Raw genomic sequence first — 22,020 nt, forward strand, 5'->3', positions numbered from 1 at the left:
ATATCATGATAAAAATATATTTGGGGTATTATTAGCATGACTCAACAGCAGGCTATGAGTGCCAACAAAATAGAAGATAGGAGAAGAGAAGAAGAAGAAATATTAGTTTTGAAACAATTCAGTTTTACAAGACATGATCATAAGCCAACAAAGGAATGTTTCTATCTCAGTAGCGATTAAGACATGGAGGATACCTTTCCGATTTTCCTGTGATCTCGGTTCTTGGCTTCCTCTTGGAACTTTTCCCAGGTTCTCATCATCTTGTTGTCAGGAAAGGCTATCCCATAGATCCTCTGCAATGTTTCCATTTCAGGATTGCCCTCCCAATATGTTGAGGAGTTCTAAATATCAAACAAGATTCTGGTAAACATACCAAACATTTGGTTACAAGCAAAACTGCTCTTAAATATGTACACGATTTTCCACTATAACATCAACTAGTTTACTTACAGAAGACTTTTTGCAGTGCTGGGAACAATCTTAAATTGATTCTAACTAAACCTTCCCAGCCCAAATTATACCATTAATCAGTAAATTATGCAAAGAGTCTACTATGGGTTCTAGGAATGAAGTGAGAGTGAGCGGAAAGGAGGGAAGCCTAGAAAGCTATTAGGATCACCCAAGAGCGGACAGAGAGGCGGGAAGTACAGGGAGGTAAGATCTGTCTTGCTGCTCTCTGGTCAATGGTTAAGAACAGTGCTGTCTTCCAGCCTCGTGTTTTACTCGTGAGAAAACCAAGGCCCAGAAAGGTTGGGGCTGCCAAGTCAGTCCCATGCCTCTTGACTCTCAGAGCAATGTTTTCTCCAATATGCCACCATAGCCCCTTTTGTTTTTTTCTTTTACCCATATAACATTATTCTCACATGCAGATAAATATTCTTACTCACATTAGGGCAATTCAAGAAAACCACAGTATGCAGAACAGTATTTTAAAATACCATACGAAAGAGAAGTAAATTTTAAGACTTACAATGAGATTAAGTGACAAATAAAAGCTACCTATAACATAGTGTTCTAATTATCAAAATTCTAAACAATTGTGTTAGTTCTAGTCAAATAAGAATGAAATGTTTTAAAATATCACGATGTTCAGACTACAAAAGATAGGACTGAAATCCCTTCTGATCTAATTCACCTTAAGTTTCCTATTTTTTTTTAAAAAAATCAATCCTTACCTTGAAAATTTTTATGGCTTTAATTTTTCCAGTGTGTCTCACATGGGGGCCTTTACAAAGGTCAATTAGTGGACCGCACCTACAATGAAATATTTAGGACACGCCCAGACATAGTTACAGCCTTTTGGGTAGTTCATTATAAACCATATTCTCCTATGTTTAAAGTAAAGAATTTTACTTATTTATAAGTGGTGGGTCAATTTTCAATATAGCATCAAGGAGAAAAGCAATTCCTCTAGCCTTAGAGCACAACTTGCCCTCCTTTGCTCAAATTTAAAAGCTACAAAACATCTTCTGAAAGAAACTGTGCATATAGAGACGCCACTCTCAATTGTCACATCCCAAGGCTCTAAAAGGCCTTCCATTGTCATAAAAACAGAAAGCCATTCCCTACTCTACACGAAAGTTTCAAGTCCAAAATCATCTGAACTTTATACAAAGCATGTTAACTTCATACTTTAAAAATAAACTTCGACGTTTTTATTTGTTTGTTTGTTTGTTTGTTTTAGGCCTTCTGGTTATATGACAAAATACTAATTGTTTCTTGGTTTATTAACACAGAGCACTGACTTACAGCACAAGTCTCAGGCAAAAGTTTGCATCAGAGATGACACCGCTATTAAAACACTCAGGGCTGCGGCTGGGGATCCACTTGCACAAATAATGAACAAAAACCCTCAAATCTTAATAAGCACAAACTTTTCTTCCAGGACAGAAATATTCATAGAATTAAAATATAAATAACACAGGTCAGAGAAGTTATTTACTGCGAACTAATTTAAGGAAAACTTAGTATAGAAAGTAGTGCCTTAACATTCCAACCCACTTTAAATATTTTTTAAGTTCACTGGTTAAAAACTTAAAAATTACAATGAATACAAAAAGGGACTGGCTTACAATTCTAAACATGAAAATGTCATTTCTTTGCATGACCAGGCTTCGTGGATTGTTCTCTAAGACGAAGGTTGTAAGTAACTCTCAGAGAAAAGAAAGGAATGCCCAACTAGCACGAAAGCCTTTAACACTCTATTCTTTAAATAATCCCATAAAAGAAACACCGTTTTTTTTCCCAAAAATTAAATGCAAGCCATTCTAACTGATGGGATATAAAGAGTGTTAATGTTGGCCTAAGTAAGGTTCTAAAACCCAAAAGGTCAAGTATTAGAAACCAGAAGTTGAAAATTTAGCATATCTTTTCTATCTCTTCATTTATTTTTAAACTTTAAAATGGTTATACTAACATTTATTTGAATTACTGGTAATAAATAATCAAACTTTATCAGGTCATTGGAGAGTACCAAAAATAAGATAAACATGGTATTCCACATCAATGTAAAATGGGAATGAGTTCATATTATAATCTAAGAAATGCGCTATGCATGGCTTTGCACAAAGGGAATATGATTTTACTCAAGTACAATTAAACCAGAGAACCATCAGTACTTGACTGTGGAAAATAAGTGTCCTGGTGGAGGATATTTGTGATCCTAAGTATAGAGATACCAGGTCTTCTAAGATGGACCCTGAAGGTCCCAACAGCACCCACGCAGCACGAGCACACAGAAAGGGGGAATAGCAACTTCCCATAAGGCAGCTTTAAAAAATGGGTAAGTGAAAAGGGGCTCAGGAGCCTGAGGTTAAATTAACAGAACTAAGGGATTCTGGCATTGATTTCACTTGACTCTTCTTACCATTTGATTTTGCCTTTGCCTCCCAATATTTTCTTTTTTCTCCATTGTGAATACCCTGCTAATGCATGAAGATTGATACGTTTGGATTCCGGGCAATGGGGAGTACAGTATGAGGCAGAGAATCACTGTGTGAGGAGGTGGCCCATACAGCTCCCACTGCCATGTTAATAAGGATGTGGAAGGATGAGATAGAAACTCCTTTTCCTAACAGCTCCCCGAAATGTAAGGTACTGGGTGAACAGTTTCACCCACCTGGAAAAAGATTCTGTTATAGGTTACACCCAGAAAATAAAATTTGAGTTTCAGTACCATCCTGATAACTAAAAAGGGGAAAATAATTTCCCTTTGGCAAAACCCTTTCGGAGCTCCTACCTGCAGTAGTATATGAGCTATGCAACTTTACAGATAGACCACGCACCAGAAAACAAACTCTGCTTCTACTGCTAATGCCTTCAAGTTTACCACTGAGCAGTATTTAAAATTTTTAGATACAAACCTGTAAACTGTGGTACTTGGAGTGTTAACCTTCTCATTCAGAATGCGGCATTTAAATTTATTGTGCTACAAAGAAAAATAAATTTACGCATTATTAAAGCTAGGGATACAAAGAGCTCACAGCCTAGAGCTGCATCATCCAGTGTGGGAGCCACAAGCCCACATGGCTAATGGGCACTTAAAATGCAACTAATCTGAAAGGAGATGTGCTATAAGTGTAAAACACGCTGGACTTTAGAGGTGTAGTGTGGGAAAAAAGAATATAAAATAGTTCATTATTTTTATATTGGTTACATGTTGAAATATTTTTTATATACTGGGTTAAATTTTTTAATTAAAATATTGTTGCCTTTCATTTACATTTAAAATGTAGTTGACAGAAAATTTAAGGTTACATATGTGGCTCAGATATGTAGATTACGTTATATTTGTATCGGACAGCCCGGTTCTAGAAGAATTACATGAAATAAATGAATAAATAAAATTCTGAGAAGGACATAGCTACATTTGCATAAAAACAAGTAAGTGATGACATCATTACATTAAAAAAATAATTTTTTTTATTTCCCTTTCTTTTCTGCTTTCATCACTATTATCATGGTACCACATATTTTATATTCAATAACTACTTAAAGGAAGTAGATGGGAGGGAAAAAAACACCCAGATTTGTATGTCTTAATTGTTCAATATATTCAAATAAAATCACTTTCCTTCACAAAGGTTAATTGTGTTTGGTTCTTAAAAACAGCTGCAAAAAAGGCAACCCACAGAATGGAAGAAAATATTTGCAAGTCATATATCTGTTAAGGGACTGATATCCACAATATATAAAGAACTCCCAAAACTCAAAAACAAAAAACAAGCAACTTCATCCAAAAATAGGCAAAGGACTTGAATAGACAGTTTTCCAAAAACATTTCTCCAAAGAAGATACACAAATGGCTAATAAGCACATTAAGGTGTTCAACATTACCAAGTCCTTAGAGAAATGCAAATCAAAACCACAATGAGATACCACTTCACACCCATGGCCATTATCAAAACCACAGAAAATAACAAGCATTGAAAGGATGTGGAAAAATTGGACTCCTTGTGCTGGTGGGACTGTAACATGGTGCAGCCACTATAGTAAGTCTTTAAAAAATTAAAAATAGAATTGTCATATCATTCAGCAATTCCACTTCTGGGTATATGCCCAAAAGAACTGAAAGCAGGGAGTCAAAAAAAATTTGTACACCCATGTTCATAGCAGCATTATACACAACAGTCAAAAGGTAGAGAAGCAATACAAGTGTCCATCAACAGATGAATGAATGAAATTGGTGTAACACACAACAGAATATTATTCAGCCTTAAAAAGGAAGAAAATTTTGACACATGCTACAACATGGATGAATCTTAAAGACATTATGCTGAGTGAAATATGCCAGCCACAAAAGGATGAATATTGTGATTCCACCGAGGTTCTAAAAGTAGCCAAATTCATAGAGACAGCAAGTAGTGGTTGCCAGGGCCTGGGAGGAGGAGGAAATGGAGAGTAAGTGTTTAATGGGTACAATGTTTCTGTCTGGGAAGATGAAAAGCTCTGAAGATAGATGGTGGTGATGGTTGCACAACACTGTGAATGTACTTAATGTCACCGAATTGTACCCTTAAAAAGGGTTAAAATGACAAATTTTACCACACAACATAAACTGCAACTTTTACCAAGACCAAATTTATCTTTTAATTCTAGCCCAAAAAACTAATAATACTGTGCTTTCAAGATATTTGCTTTCTCTGATATATATAGTTTTAAAAATAAAATTAGGAATCTATTTAAATTCATTGGTAAAAACAATATAAAGGTTTACACACCTGGCCCTTTACCTACCTACATCTGTGTTAAATTTTTCAGAAAATAGATGAGGAGGAAAATGTCACAGCAAGTGACTGGTAACAACCTCACAATAGGTTACCATAATTTGGTGAGCAACAGCCAATAATTTTGCAGGGAAAAAAATCAAAACTAGTTATGTTAATTATTTTTAATATTCCTAGTAAAAGGTTTTTATTTTAAGAGTTTCCCCAAGTTACCTTAAACATTTCCAGGAGGACTTCCTTGCTGACTTCTAATCTTTCAAAGGGTTGCTTTTCTTTTATGATAGTTTTGCATATGTTTTCCAGTGCTGACAATTCTGTGCTGGACACTGCTCTACAAAGAAGAGCACACAAGGATCAATATGGATTTTTCAGACTTACCCATTTTCCTCTGTCCTCGAGCCTTTGTCACTGACACATTTTCTAAATTGAAATTGGTGTTTTATTGTGCCAAGACTTCAGAAAATCAAATATTCATACCCACAATCAATATTCCTGTTTCTCAGACAGAGAGACTGAGATATGAACAGTCACCATGATCTGCCTTCAGCTCTTTCTGCTGTGAGGTGTGCGGGAAAACCGTTAGGAGACTCCCCAGTTGGATTGTAAGCTTCTTTGAGGCCTATTCTTCTGTGTGGTCTTCTTTATCCTTCACACATTCATATTTTTGTTCAAAAGAGCTGTAGTAGGTGCTCACCATGTCCCTGGCCTCTCTGGCTGTGGAATCCAGGCCGGAGGAAGATTCACGTGAACTGTGGAGTCACTGGTGCTCACGACAGCAATTGGCCTCTGCTGGGCATGGACTGACCTCCTTTTAGTAGCCCCCTGATTGGTGCTCACTCCCCTCCTGTCATATTGGTTTCCTTGCCATTCCTCAAACAAGCTACACATACCCACACCAGGGCAGTCCCACAGAGATCTGGAATTTTCTTCCCCTAGACATCCACAGATGCCCCCAGTATCCTCAGGACTTGCTTTCTGCCTCCATTCTGGTCTCTGCTTCAATACCACTTGACGCTTCCTGCCCACCTGCCTGCCATGGCACACACCTCCCCTGTGTGATATTCCTGCCATGGCATACACCTCCCCTGGCTGATGTTCCTTCATATGCTCATCACCACCTGGTAGGAGATGGCTGCTTGTTTATTCACTATTTTCTCCAACCAGACTGTTGGCTCCATGAGGACAGACTGATTTGTTCACTGTGGAATTGCCAGCACCAAGCACAGAGCACACAGTGGGCAGCCAAAAATAACTTGTTGAATGAATCCTGGAGTGGTGGTAACAAGAGACGAAGTTGGATGTGATATTACAATTCAATAAGAAAATTATCCAGGTTCCTGGCACAGAGCTTCTAAGACTCTGGAATCTCGGGAGTGATAAGAGTGTCTTTTGTGTGCTAATGAGAGGATTGGTGGCTGTAGGCCCCTAGACAGCTTCAGGATGGGGGCTGGTCACCAGAAAGATACAGGGCATGATTAGAGGGTTAGAACCTTCAGACCCCATGTGCACTGGGGAGAGGAGAAGGGCTAGAGATTGGGTTACCACCAATGGTCAATGATTTAATCAATTGTGCCTTGTAATGAAACCTCCATAAAAACCCTTAAATCATGGAGTTCAGAGAGCTTCCAGGTTGGTGAACACATCAAGGTGTTGGGAGGGTGGCATGCCCAGAATGGCATGGAAGCTCCATGCCCCTTCTCACATACTTCACCCTAAGCATCTCTTCCATCTGGCTATTCATTTGTATCCTCTATGTTAAATGAGTAAATGTAAATAAAGTGCCTTACTGAGTTCTATCAGCCATTCTAGCAAATTATCAAACCCAAGGAAGATATCATGGGAACTCCCGATTTATAGCCAGATGGTCAGAAGTATGGGAGGCCTAGACTTTTGTCTGGCATCTGAATTGGGGGAAGTCTTGTAAGACTGAGCCCTTAACCTATGGGATCTGCACTAACTCCAGGTAGCCAGTGCCAGAATTGAACTGAATCATTAGACACCCAGTTGGTATCTGGAGAGTTAGAGGATTGGTTGTTGCTGTGGAAAAAAACATACACAACCTTTGGGGTCAGAAGTGTTGTAGGTAACCATAGTTCATGGTTGTGAGTAAAAACGGTTCAGAATGGACAATTCTGTAAGTAGTAGCTACAGAGTGTCAGATGTTCCATTAGGGAGGTCATTAAGTAGCATGGAGGAGACAGGTAAAGGCAAAATGCATCATACTAGTCCAGGCAAGAGCTATTATTAAGGCAGAAGTGAGAGAAGGAGAAGAAGACAGGAGAGCTAGTTAGGAGATAAATTGGCAGAGCTGATTGAACAGCTAGATGACAGGGTGGTGGTGAGAAGTACGTAGGAATTGGAAGGATCTGAGGTTTCAGTTTTGGCAGCTGGTGGTACCCTTAAGAGCTATGAGGAACACAGGGCAGGAGGTCGACTGGGACTGACCATTTGTGATGATTTCAAGCAAAGACCCATGGAATGGGAGGCCTCTGTGAACCATCCCCATCTGGCAATCAACTGTGTCAGATGTTTGGTCAAGGTAGATGGTGCCCCTGACTATCATGGAGCAGAAATGAACTAGCTGCTGTCTAGGAATTAAGCTTTCAATTCTTGCTAGTACCACCCTCTAACAAGTCCCAGATTAGATAAACAGTATATCACGTCCTTCTGGGGAAAAGAAAGAAAATATTGAGAAGTTACCCTTGAATCTAAACTCATTAAAAAATAGTTTTCAAAAATGGTTAACCAATCTATAATCACATCATGCAATGTAGTTGATCCTTGAACAAATGGGTTTGAAATGCATGGGTCCACTTATACATGGATTTTCTGCCACCCTTGAGACAGTAAGACCAACCACCCTTCTTCTTCCTCCTCCTCTTCAGCCTAATCAACATGATGAAGACCTTTATGATGATCCACTTCCACTTAATGAACAATAAATACATTTTCTCTTCTTTATGAATGTCTTAATACCATTTTCTTTTCTCTAACTTACTTTATTGTAAGAATATATATAACATACAAAATATGTGCTGATCAACTATTTATGCTATTAGTAAGGCTTCTGGTCAACAGTAGGCTATTAGCAGTTAAATTTTGGGGAATCAAGTTATACTCAGATTTTCAACTGCATGGAGGTTTAGTACCCCTAATCCCTGCATTGTTTAAGAGTCAATTGTAAGGCCGGGCGCGGTGGCTCACGCCTGTAATCCTAGCACTCTGGGAGGCCGAGGTGGGCGGATCGTTTGAGCTCAGGAGTTCGAGACCAGCCTGAGCAAGAGCGAGACCCCACCTCTACTAAAAATAGAAAGAAATTATATGGACAGCTAAAAATATATATAGAAAAAATTAGCCGGGCATGGTGGCGCATGCCTGTAGTCCCAGCTACTCGGGAGGCTGAGACAGGAGGATCACTTGAGCTCAGGAGTTTGAGGTTGCTGTGAGCTAGGCTGACGCCACGGCACTCACTCTAGCCTGGGCAACAGAGTGAGACTCTGTCTCAAAAAAAAAAAAAAAAAAAAAAAAAAAGAGTCAATTGTACATAATTACTAAGCTAATATGTAACCATTACAAAACAGTGAAATATAAACACACACATTCAGAAGCCAGTATTCAGTGGTGTTACCTGTCTTCCATGAACATGTCATAATAAAATCCATTTTCAATGGGTGGACCGTAACACAGGTGGCCTCCATAATAAAGTTCCATGGCCTCCCCAAGAATGTGAGCACTGGAGTGCCAGTACACCTGCATGGCATGGACAGAGAGGCCATTAGCTACCAAAATTATGTCATAGAAAATTAGTGGTAAAATAATGTGAGTAAGCAAGTGGACCAATTTTAAGAAGATGAATGGCAAGACCTAAGGGCAACATCAATTTGAAAAGACAATCTTCAATATCCACTTAGAAGAAAGAGAATGTTCTCTGAGCACTCCCTGGCATTCCACCAGAGCCACTTGCTCAGTTCTAGTGTAAAGCTGCTCTGCTGAGAGTGACATCTAAAGCTCAGCTACCACATCATTTCTTCTATGCACATGAACTGTGGGGAATGAGACCATCTGGTTGGAACACTGAGCAGAGCAGCTGCATGCAAACCCGACTGAGGCCCAGGGTGGGAGGAAGGCCGAAGAGTGCCAACTGCTAGTTCTCCTCCTCTTTCTCCAGGGGGCAGCCTCTCTGAGCTGGACGCAGAGAGCTAACGCACTGTTCATGACATCACTAAAGTTAATGAGAATTTGCAACTCCACAGCAGACTTTATATGCTGAATAGCGTGTGACTGTGGATGTTTGAAAGACGGCTTAGGAAGAAAAAGGTGTTGCCAGGGAACGCCCACTGGCTGCCTGAGACCCCCGAGCAGTGTACACATGGGTTAATTAACCATAGTCCATGTCATCAGCCCTACAAGTTCAGAAAATTGATTTGGTTTTGAATTCCCAAGGATTTAGTTTTAGTTTATGAATAAACTATAACTAAAGTCACCAAATAAATACAGGTGCCAAAGCAGCAACATAATCAAGTCCTCTGACAGCACTTTCTCGCCCTTTGTTAAATAGGAAACAAATTACAATTATTAAGCTGTTTGATCAATCGGAGCAGAGGGAGTTAGCTGATTGAGCAGCCATGTGCAATCCCAACCCATGGCAATAGGCTGGGATATGCTCTGCAGACAGAACCTTGGGGCAAAGCACCTCTCCTCCGGAAGCTGCCAGGATGGCAAGCTGACTGCCACCATCAGCCTGAATCTCCCCTGCGGTGCACTGTCTGCACCTAGGTATTTGTTGAGCCAAACACTGTGTTAGGTACTGGGATTACAACAGTATAAGAAACAGATACAGTCACTGCCCTCACACAGTTACAGCCTACTGGGTAAGAGGCAATAAATCTGTAAGTGGATAATCATATAAGATGAACAGGGCTCTGTAACAAAGAATAATAGTGAATGCCCTACACTCACATGGAGTCAGGAAGGCCTGTGTGGCTAATGTGTAAGGGACAGAACAAATAGCCTGAGAAATGTTAGAGAGGTAAGGAAGGGCCCAGGGACCAGGCAGGACTTGGAGAGGAGTTTGGGTTTTATTCCAAATGCAACTGGGGATTTTAAGCAAGATGAGTGCAGATTCCTGGGTAAGCAGCATGGAGAGGGAGAAAAGCAGACAGATTACAGATACGTTAGGAAAAGTAAAATCTACTGGGCTTACCCATGCACTGGAGACAGGAGTTAGGGCAGGGGAAGTAATCACCCACAACCTCCAAGGATCTGGGTTGAGCAACTGGGTATGTGGTAGAGTAGTGCAATGAGATGGGCAAACAGGGGCAAAATAAGTTTTGGGGTCAAAATCAAGAATTTTGTGTTGAATGTACTCAACTGAAAGTTCTTGTACAATATCTAAATGGAGATATCACATAGGCAGTAGTGCATACAAAACTGAGGCATGTCTATTAATAGCTATAGACAGAGTTGACAGTTTATAGAATTGTACTTTCTGAATCACTTGTAAATATGGTTTTATTAACAGTGTATTGTTTAGATATTTAATGGGTATACTTTGCATATTTTCAACAGAAATTACACTATGGTTCTTATAGTTTGGATTAAGAAACTAAGAAATTTAGCATTGGCCTCACAGTTAAGGTAACCTAAGCTAATCAAAGTTAGGCTTCAGGGAGATAATACACCGCTTGAAGGGCGATTGCAAAGTTAAGGTGAGAATGTATATCAGAAACCTATGTGGAAATGTGGTGTTTATTTTATAGAAAATTACATTTATTTAATTTAATAATAAAAATGTCTTCTTAAAAGACATTCCAGTTTTGGTAATTTCTTCTGATTCTCCTACACAAATTACAAGGTAGATCCATTTTTAAGAGCCTATTAAAAATTCATTTCAAATACACATTGATTTTAATAACTAAAGCTTTCTAACTTAAGAAAATAATCATTTTAAGAAGTAATATGGCTACTTTAAAAACCGATATATATCTGTATATATTGGTTCCACAAATATTTATTAAATATTTATTAAACACCAATATTCAAACTTTAAATCTTAGAAGCCCAAAAAACTCATCATTCTTGACTTCAGCTATGTGTGTGGCTTCTTATATAATGTAGTTTACAACGTAAGTACCCAAGGTTTGGTTGGCTGGTTTTTAAATACTTACAGCTTGAGCTTCCTCATTATCAAACGTGAGCAGCTCTAGAGTGGAATCCCCTTCCAATGGGCGGTCCAGGTCCCATAATTCACCATTTACTTTGGCTATTACTGTGCTTTCAGCCAGTTCTTGACTAGTAAGAGAAAAGCCACTTGGAAGTTAACCTCATTACTGCTACAATGACTTGTTAAAAGAAAAGATTAAGATAATTTTCAGGTTTTTTTTTTTTCAAGTGGATAGAAAGTACAAATGTAAACTAATAGGATAGATTTTTTTTTATTTTGTAACATTTTATTTTATGTACAAAAGTAGTATGTGTTCTATGTAGAAAACTTGGAAAACAGAAAAAGCAAACAGAATACAACAAAAGTCACATACAAATCTTAAAAAAACCTAGAAATTACATTAGAATAACCTACTCATAACATTTTGGTACATTTCTGTCCAGTGGTTTTTCTACATCCATCTACCCACACATACATACATACTTTTTAAAAAAACATAGTTGCCAACACAATTTTATAGCCTGTTTTTCCACTGCCATGCCATTAGATAGACTTCTAAAGTAGTCTAGAAGTATCATGCTTATTAATGAAGTCTCCACTCCTGCACGTTTAGATCACCTTTAAGTTTTGCTATCATAGACTACACCGCACAGACATCCACACACATGCATCTTGTAACTTCTGTGACTATTTTCTGGGAATAAGTCCATGGAAATGAAATTACTAGGTCAAAGGGCATGCATCTTTGAAAGATTTCTGACAAATATCATCTGAGTGTACCACTTCCATGCACCCTGATTTTTAATATGTTTTTCAATGTGATGTTGAAAATTGTTTTAATTTTATTTCTTTGATTATTAATTTTAGTAAATGCTTGCTAGCTATTTTTACTTTTATGACCAGCCCATTTCCTTTGCCTATTTTCCAGTGAAGTGTTGATCGTTTTCTTTCTTTTGTATGTGTCTTTTAAATAACATTTATTGTTTGAAAATTACTGACTAAATAACAAGTTAAGAGATGAAACCTGGAAGGCACAGGAAAAGCACAAAGAAAAAAAAATCATCTACAATCCTACCACACAAAAATTACTGTTAACATTTTATTGTATGTCCTTCCACATTATTTCATATATACAAGAATATAAAAGATTTAATAGTGTCATTATGTATACATTATATTATAACCTACTTCTTAAACTTAACAATAGATCACAGCATTTTCCCTAACAGGAGACAGACTCCTAAAACATGCTATTTAATAGTTGCAGAGGAACCCAGCTTTGCTAGGCATTTTGGTTATTTCTTTACGGATTTTGGTGTTTTGTTTTGTTTTGTTTTGACAATGACAAATAATGCCGCAATGAACATTCTTGAACATACATCTTACCCAATTATTTTCTCAGGAAAAATTCTAGAAGTAAAACTGCTGGGTCAAGGGAAATGCATTTTTTTCATGATTTCTGTTGGAATAAACCGCAAAATTTTCCTACTATCAAAAGTATAAGGATACCTTGTCTCTGTGCTCTCATACTGTTAGGTACTATATTATAAATAAATTATATCATCTATGTTATACTATACTATATTATATACCATTACTATACTATATTATATATAAGTTATATCATCTCTACAATGTAATGTTTTAATTTGCATTTATGTGACTAACTTGAGCAGCAGTACAGCATTGTGGTTACAAGCACAGAGGGTTGTACAACCTGGGTTTAAATATTGGACACTTTACTCAGCTTCTCTCAGTTTTCTCAACTACAAAAAGATATTTACATTTATACTAAGGATTACATAGTGTATACATATAAGAACTTAATAAATGTTAGATTTCTTATTAATAGAATTTTATTTTCATTTTTACTGGCTCTCAAATCCATTCGCTCTTCTTCTACAGGAAGACTTTTCCAGCCTTCCTTGTAGCTAGATGTGGCCATGTGACCAAGTCTGGAGCCAATGAATACAAGCAAAAGTGATGTGGGGCACTTCTGTGCCTCAGCCTTAAGACAGTGGAGGGCAATTCTCCATCCTCTCTCCACCTTCTGTGGACTGGAACACACCTGTGTTGTCATCTCTGGACCATGTAGACATGGGCAACACTGTACCAGACAGCCCAGCAACCAGAAGGTCCCTAAATGACTGTACGGAGAAGTGCTGCCGTGCCAACCTGGACCACTCACCTCCAGACTGCTTTATGAGAAAGAGACTTTGACCATATTTAGCCACTTTCACCATATTTAAGCCACAGAGTTTTTCGTGATGTCTTTGTTGCAGTAGCTTAGCCTGTATCTTAAGTAATCCAGAAATAAGGATTTAGAAGTAAGAAAAAACAAAACGTGGGCCACTGGCATAGCAGATAGGCAATGGGTTACAAGGAAATAGATACTATGATGGGGAAAGTCAAATATTTTGTTATGGCATTTGTAAGCAAACCATGTGTTACAGTGCTTGTAGCATATGAGGAAGCAGATATAAAAGGGCAGAATATTGGTATACACTAGATAACTCTTGTTGCTTTTAACCAGATGCTACCAGAATGAGATAAGTTCAGGTGAGAATATCTACTTTGCAAGCACAGATGGAAGGGATAGGGGGTTGCCAAGGGAGGCTCTCTCTGCCTGTGGCCTGTGACTCAATTTGACTAAGAGTCCAGAAATGTGGGGCTGTGCAAGATTGGAAAAACAATCTTCTGTCCCAAACAGCAGGAGGGATGGGCACTGACAGACCTTCTCAAACATCGTACATAAAGACAGATAACAGGGGTCAGTGGAACTTCAAGGATTAGAGATTAAGGGCTTGACCTCCCACAAGCCTGTTGTTTCATATGATCTCAGCCCATTAAATTGAGGGAGAGAGGAATGTGCCAAATACAAAAGCCATGAAACAAAAGGGCGAGAAATCTCTAAGATTCTTTAAGTGAGATTACGTTTCATGTGGAACTGAATAGCAGCAAAGAGACCAGAAACCTACCATGGTTAACTGTTTGAGGGAACTCTATATCGCCAAATAAACTATAAGCCCAGCTTGCAATTACCTGACTGTGTGCTCCTTAAAGGAACCCTCAGCCCCTGAGTGTGTACCAGAAAGAGCTGGGCTGCCCAAACTGTACAGCCCCCACAAGGACAAACTCTCCTGCATTTCAGATGTGACAAACAATGGTAACGAACAACTATGAACTTCCAAAAGCAGGGCCCATGGAGGACTGTGGACAAGACAGCTGCTTTCAGAAAACAAAGGGTGGCCAGATGGGCTGACCTAAGCACTAACAGCTGCCAGGCTGTGGGCCTCACAATCACTGTGCACGGAATCTGATGACATCTGTACCCCACTTTCTGCTGTATTTCTCCTTCTTTTTTCCAAATAGATACTTTAATTGTGATTGTCTTGTGTTTGTTGTATACTCATGTGGTATGAGCAGACTTGTCTATTAGTTTACTTGTTGCTGGAATACAACATCAGTAGCCAGCCTGACAGGGGTGTTCTGCACATCACTCAGAAATCCCGGGCTTTGAGCTACAGGAGTTAGAATTACCTCACCTGGGGAGCAGGTGTGTTGGATATTGAAAGAAGAGTACCCACAGATATCTCGATGTTGGAGGGGCAGACTGTGGTGGACTCCCTGTTGTCCCCTACCCTTAAACCATTCCTCTCTTCTATGATGTGAGTGCTTTAGGTGGACATTTGGCTGACCAGCCAATGGAGCTACATTTCCATTCTCTCTTACAGATAGGGGTGGCCATGTGACTAAATGTGAGATAATAGGATGTAAATGGAAATTGAAGCAAGCCACTAGGGCGTCTTGGCCTTAAAGTATCACTTTTCTTCAGTCTCTCTTTCCTCTGTCTACAGAGGGGTCCAGAAAAGAGATCCAGCTCCCACTGCTAGACAGGAACAAACCCTACCTAGGGGATGGCAGATCAAAAAGATGGAAGGAATCTGAGTCCATAAATGACTGCATATGCCAGAGATGTCCACCAGTCTGGAGTGGTTGCTTCTAGACAGTTATCTGAGAGAATCTGATGTCTATCGTATTTAAGCCACTGTCTTTAGGGGTCTCGGTTACAGCAGTTTAGCCTAATTGTGTGGTTCTTAAACTTTAGCTTGCATCAGAAGCCCCTGAAGGGCTCATAAAAACATAGATAGCTGATTGATTCAGTAGGTTTGAGGTGGGGCCCAAGAATTTGCTTTTCTAACAAGTTTCCAGCTCTCCTGATGCTGCTGGTCTGAAGACTACACTTTGAGAAAGGCTGACCTAATCCATTTAACACGCAACCTAACTCTTCATGAGAAAAAAAACATGTTTTTCCTCAAAGCCCATTTCTCCCTAGCACATCATCTCTCCTAAAAAACATGGAAAGAGGTTGGAGGGCTTTTAGGGTACATGGTATGATAGGATGAATCAGAAATACAATCTTAGCCACAGTTTTCAAAGGAAATCTGAGAATTTCAATTGTTGAAACAGTTTGCTTTTTAAATAATAAACATTCATTTACATGGCAGTTTTGAGCTATGGCATCCATATAATTGCACTTAATGCTAGGAAATTAACATTAGTCAAAATAATCCAACTTCACTAATGTATCTAATTTATAGAAAGGTCAAAATAATATTCCAGGACTGATAACAGTTTTAACACACATATCTTCAATCTATAATTAAAAGACTTATAAATACTCATGGAGATAACCTGATTGATGAATAAAATTAGTATAATGTGGCCTGTCAAGGATTATAGATTTTTTTCTCTACTATATATTTTTATTAGAACAAGAAGAGATTATGTTCTGACATTCAATTACTTATTTAAAGGGCCTTTTTAGAAGCCAGAGTAAAAAAAAATTACATTTAACTTATTCAATTGAATAAGAAAAAATATTTTAGCAGTCCCTAAGAAAACATTTTTACCAGGCTCTGTACAATTACTTAACATTGAATATCTTTTCTAAACTATGGTTTACCTAATTTCAACTGCCACTTGATAAGGTATGGTTTTCCAAACTTCCCCTTGGAGTGTTTTCCCATCAGCCACTCTTACTGTGATCATATTGCTTGCATTCTCCTTTTTTTCATAAATGGCAAGTAAGAGCTGATGATCTCTCTTCAGCATTTCAAAAAGCTTCAATCTTTCTTTTATGAAATTTGGTTGATATTTCACCTGAAAAACATTAGAATACAACGAGAATTAGAATACATACACAGCCCACTTTTTTCTAGCCACTCAGCTCTAAATTAGTTCCACTCCCTCACTGCCTTCTCAGCACACCATAGGTCTACTAATCTCTACAGATGGTCCCAACTTATAATGGTTTGAATTATGATTTTTCAACATTACAGTAGTGTGAAGGTGATATGCATTCAGTAGAAATTATACTTTGAATACCCACACAACCATTCTATTTTTCACTCAGTACAGTATTCAATAAATTCATGAGGTTTTCAAGATTTTATTATAACATAGGCTTTGTGTTAGATGATTTTGGCCAAATGTAGGCTAATGTAAGCATTCTGAACAAATTAAGGTAAGCTAGGCTAAGCTATGATGTTCAGTAGGTTAGATGTATTAAGTACATTTTCAACTTACAGAAATGGGGACAGAACCCCATTGTAAGTCAAGGAGCATCTGTACTTCCAGCACCCCCAGAAGACTCCTGTCCATTTATCTAACTACTTCTTAGCTCCAAGGGTCCGGCTCAAAGCCCGCCTTCTCTAACTACTACGTCCACTGACATCATCTCTCTTTTCCACTGTTTCCAGCACGTGTACACAGAGTCACACAATATAGCATTTATGTATATACATCTTACTTTGTTCTCGGGTTGTTCCTCCTGTATTTGCCTGAACTCCTCAACCAGGCTGCTTCCTTTCAGGCCAGGTATTCTTTGTTCCTATCTAATGTCGGCACTAGATATATACATTCTGGTAGTTTTAACGATTTATATAAAAAAGCAAAGTAGCTAGTTTCCTTAATATAAAAGAACTCTGCTGGCCGGGCGCGGTGGCTCACGCCTGTAATCCTAGCACTCTGGGAGGCCGAGGTGGGCGGATCGTTTGAGCTCAGGAGTTCGAGACCAGCCTGAGCAAGAGCGAGACCCCATCTCTACTAAAAATAGAAAGAAATTATATGGACAGCTAAAAATATATATATAGAAAAAATTAGCCGGGCATGGTGGTGCATGCCTGTAGTCCCAGCTACTCGGGAGGCTGAGACAGGAGGATCGCTTGAGCTCAGGAGTTTGAGGTTGCTGTGAGCTAGGCTAACGCCACGGCACTCACTCTAGCCTGGGCAACAGAGTGAGACTCTGTCTCAAAAAAAAAAAAAAAAAAAAAAAAAAAGAACTCTGCTATGTCAACTTAAATAGACTAACGAACACTTTAAATATAGCTGTGTGGGTAGCTCATTTCTAAGACTTCTCATATCTAAGGCTTGCAAAGTTTTAAATATACTCACGTGGCCCAAATAATAATTTAATTATTAATTATGTTTTTATTAACAATTCTCGGTAATTAACTATTTACACATATTTAAAATTACAAGTAGTATTTTATATTATTTTCATAGCAATGACTTACCTCACTGTCTGGCTCACTTTCCTTCATCTTCTTCTTTTTAGCATCCTTTTCTTGGCTTTGACTAGAAGGAGGCTGAAAGACAAATTATAAATGACTCACCAATGGACAAGAAAGAGCAACACATCTCAAACCTGAGAAAGAAGGGGTACCTGCCAGCAGGCTACAAGTGCCCCATATTTTGAGGGTCCTAGCTGGGCTCTTCTGCCCACCGCGTACAACCCTCAACGGGCAAGTCATTTTCCCAAGTTCAGTTCTTCCTGTCTGTGCATTTCACATCCTTGGTAAATACATTTAATATAATTTGCTCTTTAAAATTTTCTCCCCTAAACTTTAAACAAATAACGTTGCTGGAAAATATGTAGCTGCCGCCAGAGTCTTCAAATACACTATTTTATAAAGATGTTGCTAGTGCACCACAGTTTCCCTTCCTAAAGAACTGAAAAACATCTCACAGTCTGAGAAGCTTCAGGATGCAGAAAGTTTATTATGCTACAGGAAGATAAAGTGTCTGCTAATGAACTGAAACATTAAAATACTGTATTAAATAATAACATTAACTATACAGATCTCCTCTCAAGATAGACCACCAAAACTGGCAAACAAAAAACAAATCACTTGTCCTAAAAAGCTCAGAACCAGCCATTAGAGGGAATGGAAGTGTTTATGTATGTAGCTGTTAGTCATTATGCCCAAAGAAAGCATAATGACTTTTAAACACTCCAGCATTTTTTCAAACAAATGAAAATACTATTGCTGCTACTGAAAAAAAATGTGTGGCAGGCTATTTAATGTAAGAGCTGAGAAATGACACCATTAGGTCAATCTGGCAATTGCTGGAAATCTAGTGGTTCCCCAGCCCGCACAGAAGCACAGGGTGGAGCAGGGCGCGGGGGCCTTGCGCCAGCAGGGCGGAAAGCGGGGCAGGAGAGAGCCAGGCAGGGCGCCGGGCAGGGCAGGGCAGGGCAGCGCGCCGCGGGGGGGCACTCCCTATAGGGTGCCTCCCCCGTCCTCCCGGAGTAGAAAACCGCTAAGTGCGCACGGTCGCGGCCCGCAGCGCGGCTAGGGGCCCTAGGTGGCGCCCGGGCCGGGAGGCCGGGAGGCCCAGTTACCTGCGCGCCGGCAGCCGCGCACCGGGCCTCGTCCTGCGCCCCAGCCGCCTGCGCCGCGCTCTCCAGCTTGGCCCGGTGGCTCAGCTCCTCGGCGAGACACAGCCGCAGGCGGTACAGGCGGTGGCGCAGGTCGCGGTTCTCGGCCCTGAGCTGCGCCACCTCCCGCGTGAGGCACTGCCCCTCGGCCTGGCACCTGTCGGGCGCGTTCAGCTGCTCGTCCCTCAGGCGCTGGACCTCCGCCCACAGCCAGCGGATGTCCTCCTCCTGCCGCTCCAGGCGCGAAGCCACGGCCTCGGCCGCCGGGGCCTTAGCCGCCATCGTGCCCGACGCCCGGAGGAGTGCCAGCGGCTGTGCGAGGGCGACGCGGCCACTCAGCGCAGGGCAGAAAACCGGGCGACGAGGAGGGACGGGGCGGCGGAGAGAGGCGGGGCGGAGAGAGGCGGGGCGGAGCCGAGGCTTGGCACACTGCAGGGGGCGTGGCGACGGTGGTGGGGCGGGGCCGAGGCTAGGCACACTGCAGGGGGCGTGGCGACGGTGGTGGGGCGGGGCCGAGGCTTGGCACACTGCGGGGGGCGGGGCTTCAGAGGGCGGGGCTGCAAGGAGGGGCGGGACCGAGGCTAGGCATACTGTAGGGTTGCGGGATACCGCCGCGGCCTGGACCAAGGGGATGGGGTCTGAATGGGCTCTTGTGCCTTCGGAGGCACGTCCAGGCAGTAGCCTTCAGTCTGTTAAAACGCAAATCTTCCAAAATCTTGGGAAGACCAACAACTCCCTTCCTCAAATGGGCTTCTCCCTTTCCCCCCTTGAATTCTGGCAGCCACCATTCTTTCACCTCACAAACCTGTTCTAAAAAGTGGCCATTGAAAATCCACCTTCTTGGCCTTCATGCCAAGGCGGCCCCAATGCAGAGGCCAGTGGGCCAGGGCACATAGAAGAACTCCATGACAGTTTAAATCTGTCCAGCACAAAATTATTAGCTCCTTGGGTCTAGGGTAAATGCCATACACATCTTTGTATCCTTTATAACTATGAGCATGAAACTTCCTGCAGCAGGAACACGAATTAGGGCCTAGAATATGGCAAACATGTTCTATGCTCTTTGCAATAGTAATTCCTTACTGTTAATAACAAGAGATACTGCTATTATATCTGTTATAGCTGGAGAAATTGAGGCACAGAGACTGTCATTTGACGAAGGTCACACAGCCACTTCATGACAGACCTGAGATTCAAACCCAGACAATCTGACGCCAGTGTCTATGCACTTAACACTACGGTGTCTTTCAACTTTGGTAAAATTTAATTGAAAATGTCATATGATGTAATACAGGTATTAAATGCCATACGAGTTTTGAAATGGGAGAGCTTAGCTTTGGACTGGTGTAGTTTAAAAAGGGAGAAATTAAAGGAAAATAGAGGTTGAAAGATGTTAGAAATGTGGAAAGGTAGAAAAGTGCCAATAGGAGCAGAGTCAGTGGGAGAAAGAGCTGAGGGGAACAAGCTAATCGGATTAAGCCAACTGGAATCACAAATAGCACCCAGGAGGAAGTTCCATAAAGTGTGGCAGTAACCAATACCATTGTATCTTTCTTAGTCTTTGCTTGGTAAGCTTCTGGACAGACTTACACAGGACTCATTCTTCCCAGTCATTTCTCAACTGCTGCTGCCTGGTTTCTGCTTCTCCCATGCTGCCTGCGTATTGTCAAATGTCATGGACCCACTTACGCCACCCAAAAGTCTCCTTGGGCCTCTTGGAAATTTGTCCCTCTTGGGCCCCCACACGCAATCCCTAGGCAACCACAAATCTGCTTTCTGATAGTGTAAGTTAGTTTGCATTTTCTAGAGTTTTCTATAAATAGAATCATATAGTTTGTACTCCTTTTGTTTGGATTCTTTCACTCAGCACAATGTTAATATTTACCCATGTTTGTGTGTATCTATTGTTCTTTTTCTTCTGAGTAGTATTCCAGTGTATGGATATACTACAATTTGTTTAGCCATTCATCTGTTGATAGACAGTTTGGGTTATTTCCAGGTTTGGGCTAGGATCCATCTCACAGTGAGCCTGGTGGGTTTCCAAACTCACACTGAGGTTATTTCCCCAGTTCCAGAACGCAGAGTTTGAACAGACATACTCAGAACTGGCAGAACCCCTGCAGTAGTGCCCCAAGTCATGGATTTAAGGCTACTCTGGTAAGAAAGGCCAAGCAGAAGCCACTAGAACTTTCTCAACCTACAAAAATAGTAAATCAAAAGCAATACTGCATTCCTGGAGGAATTGCAGAGATTACTGCTGCCTTCAAGAACTTGAAAGATGCAGAGGTGGTGATTCTCCCCACATCCCATTTACCTTACCTATTTAGCCTCTGCAGAAGACAAATGGATGTTAGAGAGTCACAGTGGATTATTATCAATTTAATTAGGTGGTGACTCCAGTTGCAGTTCCACCTAAAAGATTAGGGATCAAATTTCAATGAGATTTGGAGGGGACAAACATACAAACTATATCAGGCTTATAGGTTCAAGGTAAGCCTGAAGCATCTTGTTTTCCTGAAAATTAAAGAAGTCTTCCCCACAAAAATGATGGAAACATGGTACAGGGACATAGGAACCAGCTTGAAGGGGCTCCCACTGGCCAAATTAGTATCATTGGAACACCAAAAATATTAATAATTAAGTGCAGTAATGAATAATAAACCATTGAAAAATATAGGAGTTCATGAGTCCATGCCAACAATAGAAAAAAATGGAGAGAAGAGTTCAGCTTATAGTCTGAGGCCAAGGACTAAATGGCAAATGCAGAGCGACCTGTGAAATTAGAAAATCATCACTTTGCCAGCATCGTAGTGAAGACTGGGTCAAGCAAGAATCATCATGCTCAATCTAGGGGACAGTTCTGAGAAGCAGCAGGGTACTTGCATGGACATAAAATGTCTCCCTACAGA

At 40.4% G+C, this 22,020-nt stretch overlaps 1 protein-coding gene across 1 annotated transcript in view; it reads right to left on the minus strand.

The window, feature by feature from the left end:
• TARS3 (threonyl-tRNA synthetase 3) overlaps nt 1-19,468 on the minus strand; it is a 58,109-nt gene extending 38,641 nt beyond the window's left edge. The window contains exons 1-9 of the mRNA XM_069465804.1: nt 19,076-19,468; nt 17,967-18,038; nt 16,355-16,551; nt 11,393-11,516; nt 8,854-8,975; nt 5,439-5,556; nt 3,363-3,427; nt 1,176-1,254; nt 195-341 (exon numbers count right to left, since the gene is read on the minus strand). Coding sequence (XP_069321905.1) covers nt 195-341; nt 1,176-1,254; nt 3,363-3,427; nt 5,439-5,556; nt 8,854-8,975; nt 11,393-11,516; nt 16,355-16,551; nt 17,967-18,038; nt 19,076-19,393 — 1,242 coding nt within the window. The 5' untranslated portion in view covers nt 19,394-19,468. The remainder of the gene's footprint in view (nt 1-194; nt 342-1,175; nt 1,255-3,362; nt 3,428-5,438; nt 5,557-8,853; nt 8,976-11,392; nt 11,517-16,354; nt 16,552-17,966; nt 18,039-19,075) is intronic.
• Nucleotides 19,469-22,020: the final 2,552 nt, after the last annotated feature.

The sequence above is a fragment of the Eulemur rufifrons genome, chromosome 3 (assembly GCF_041146395.1).
Source record: "Eulemur rufifrons isolate Redbay chromosome 3, OSU_ERuf_1, whole genome shotgun sequence".
NCBI lineage: Eukaryota > Metazoa > Chordata > Mammalia > Primates > Lemuridae > Eulemur > Eulemur rufifrons.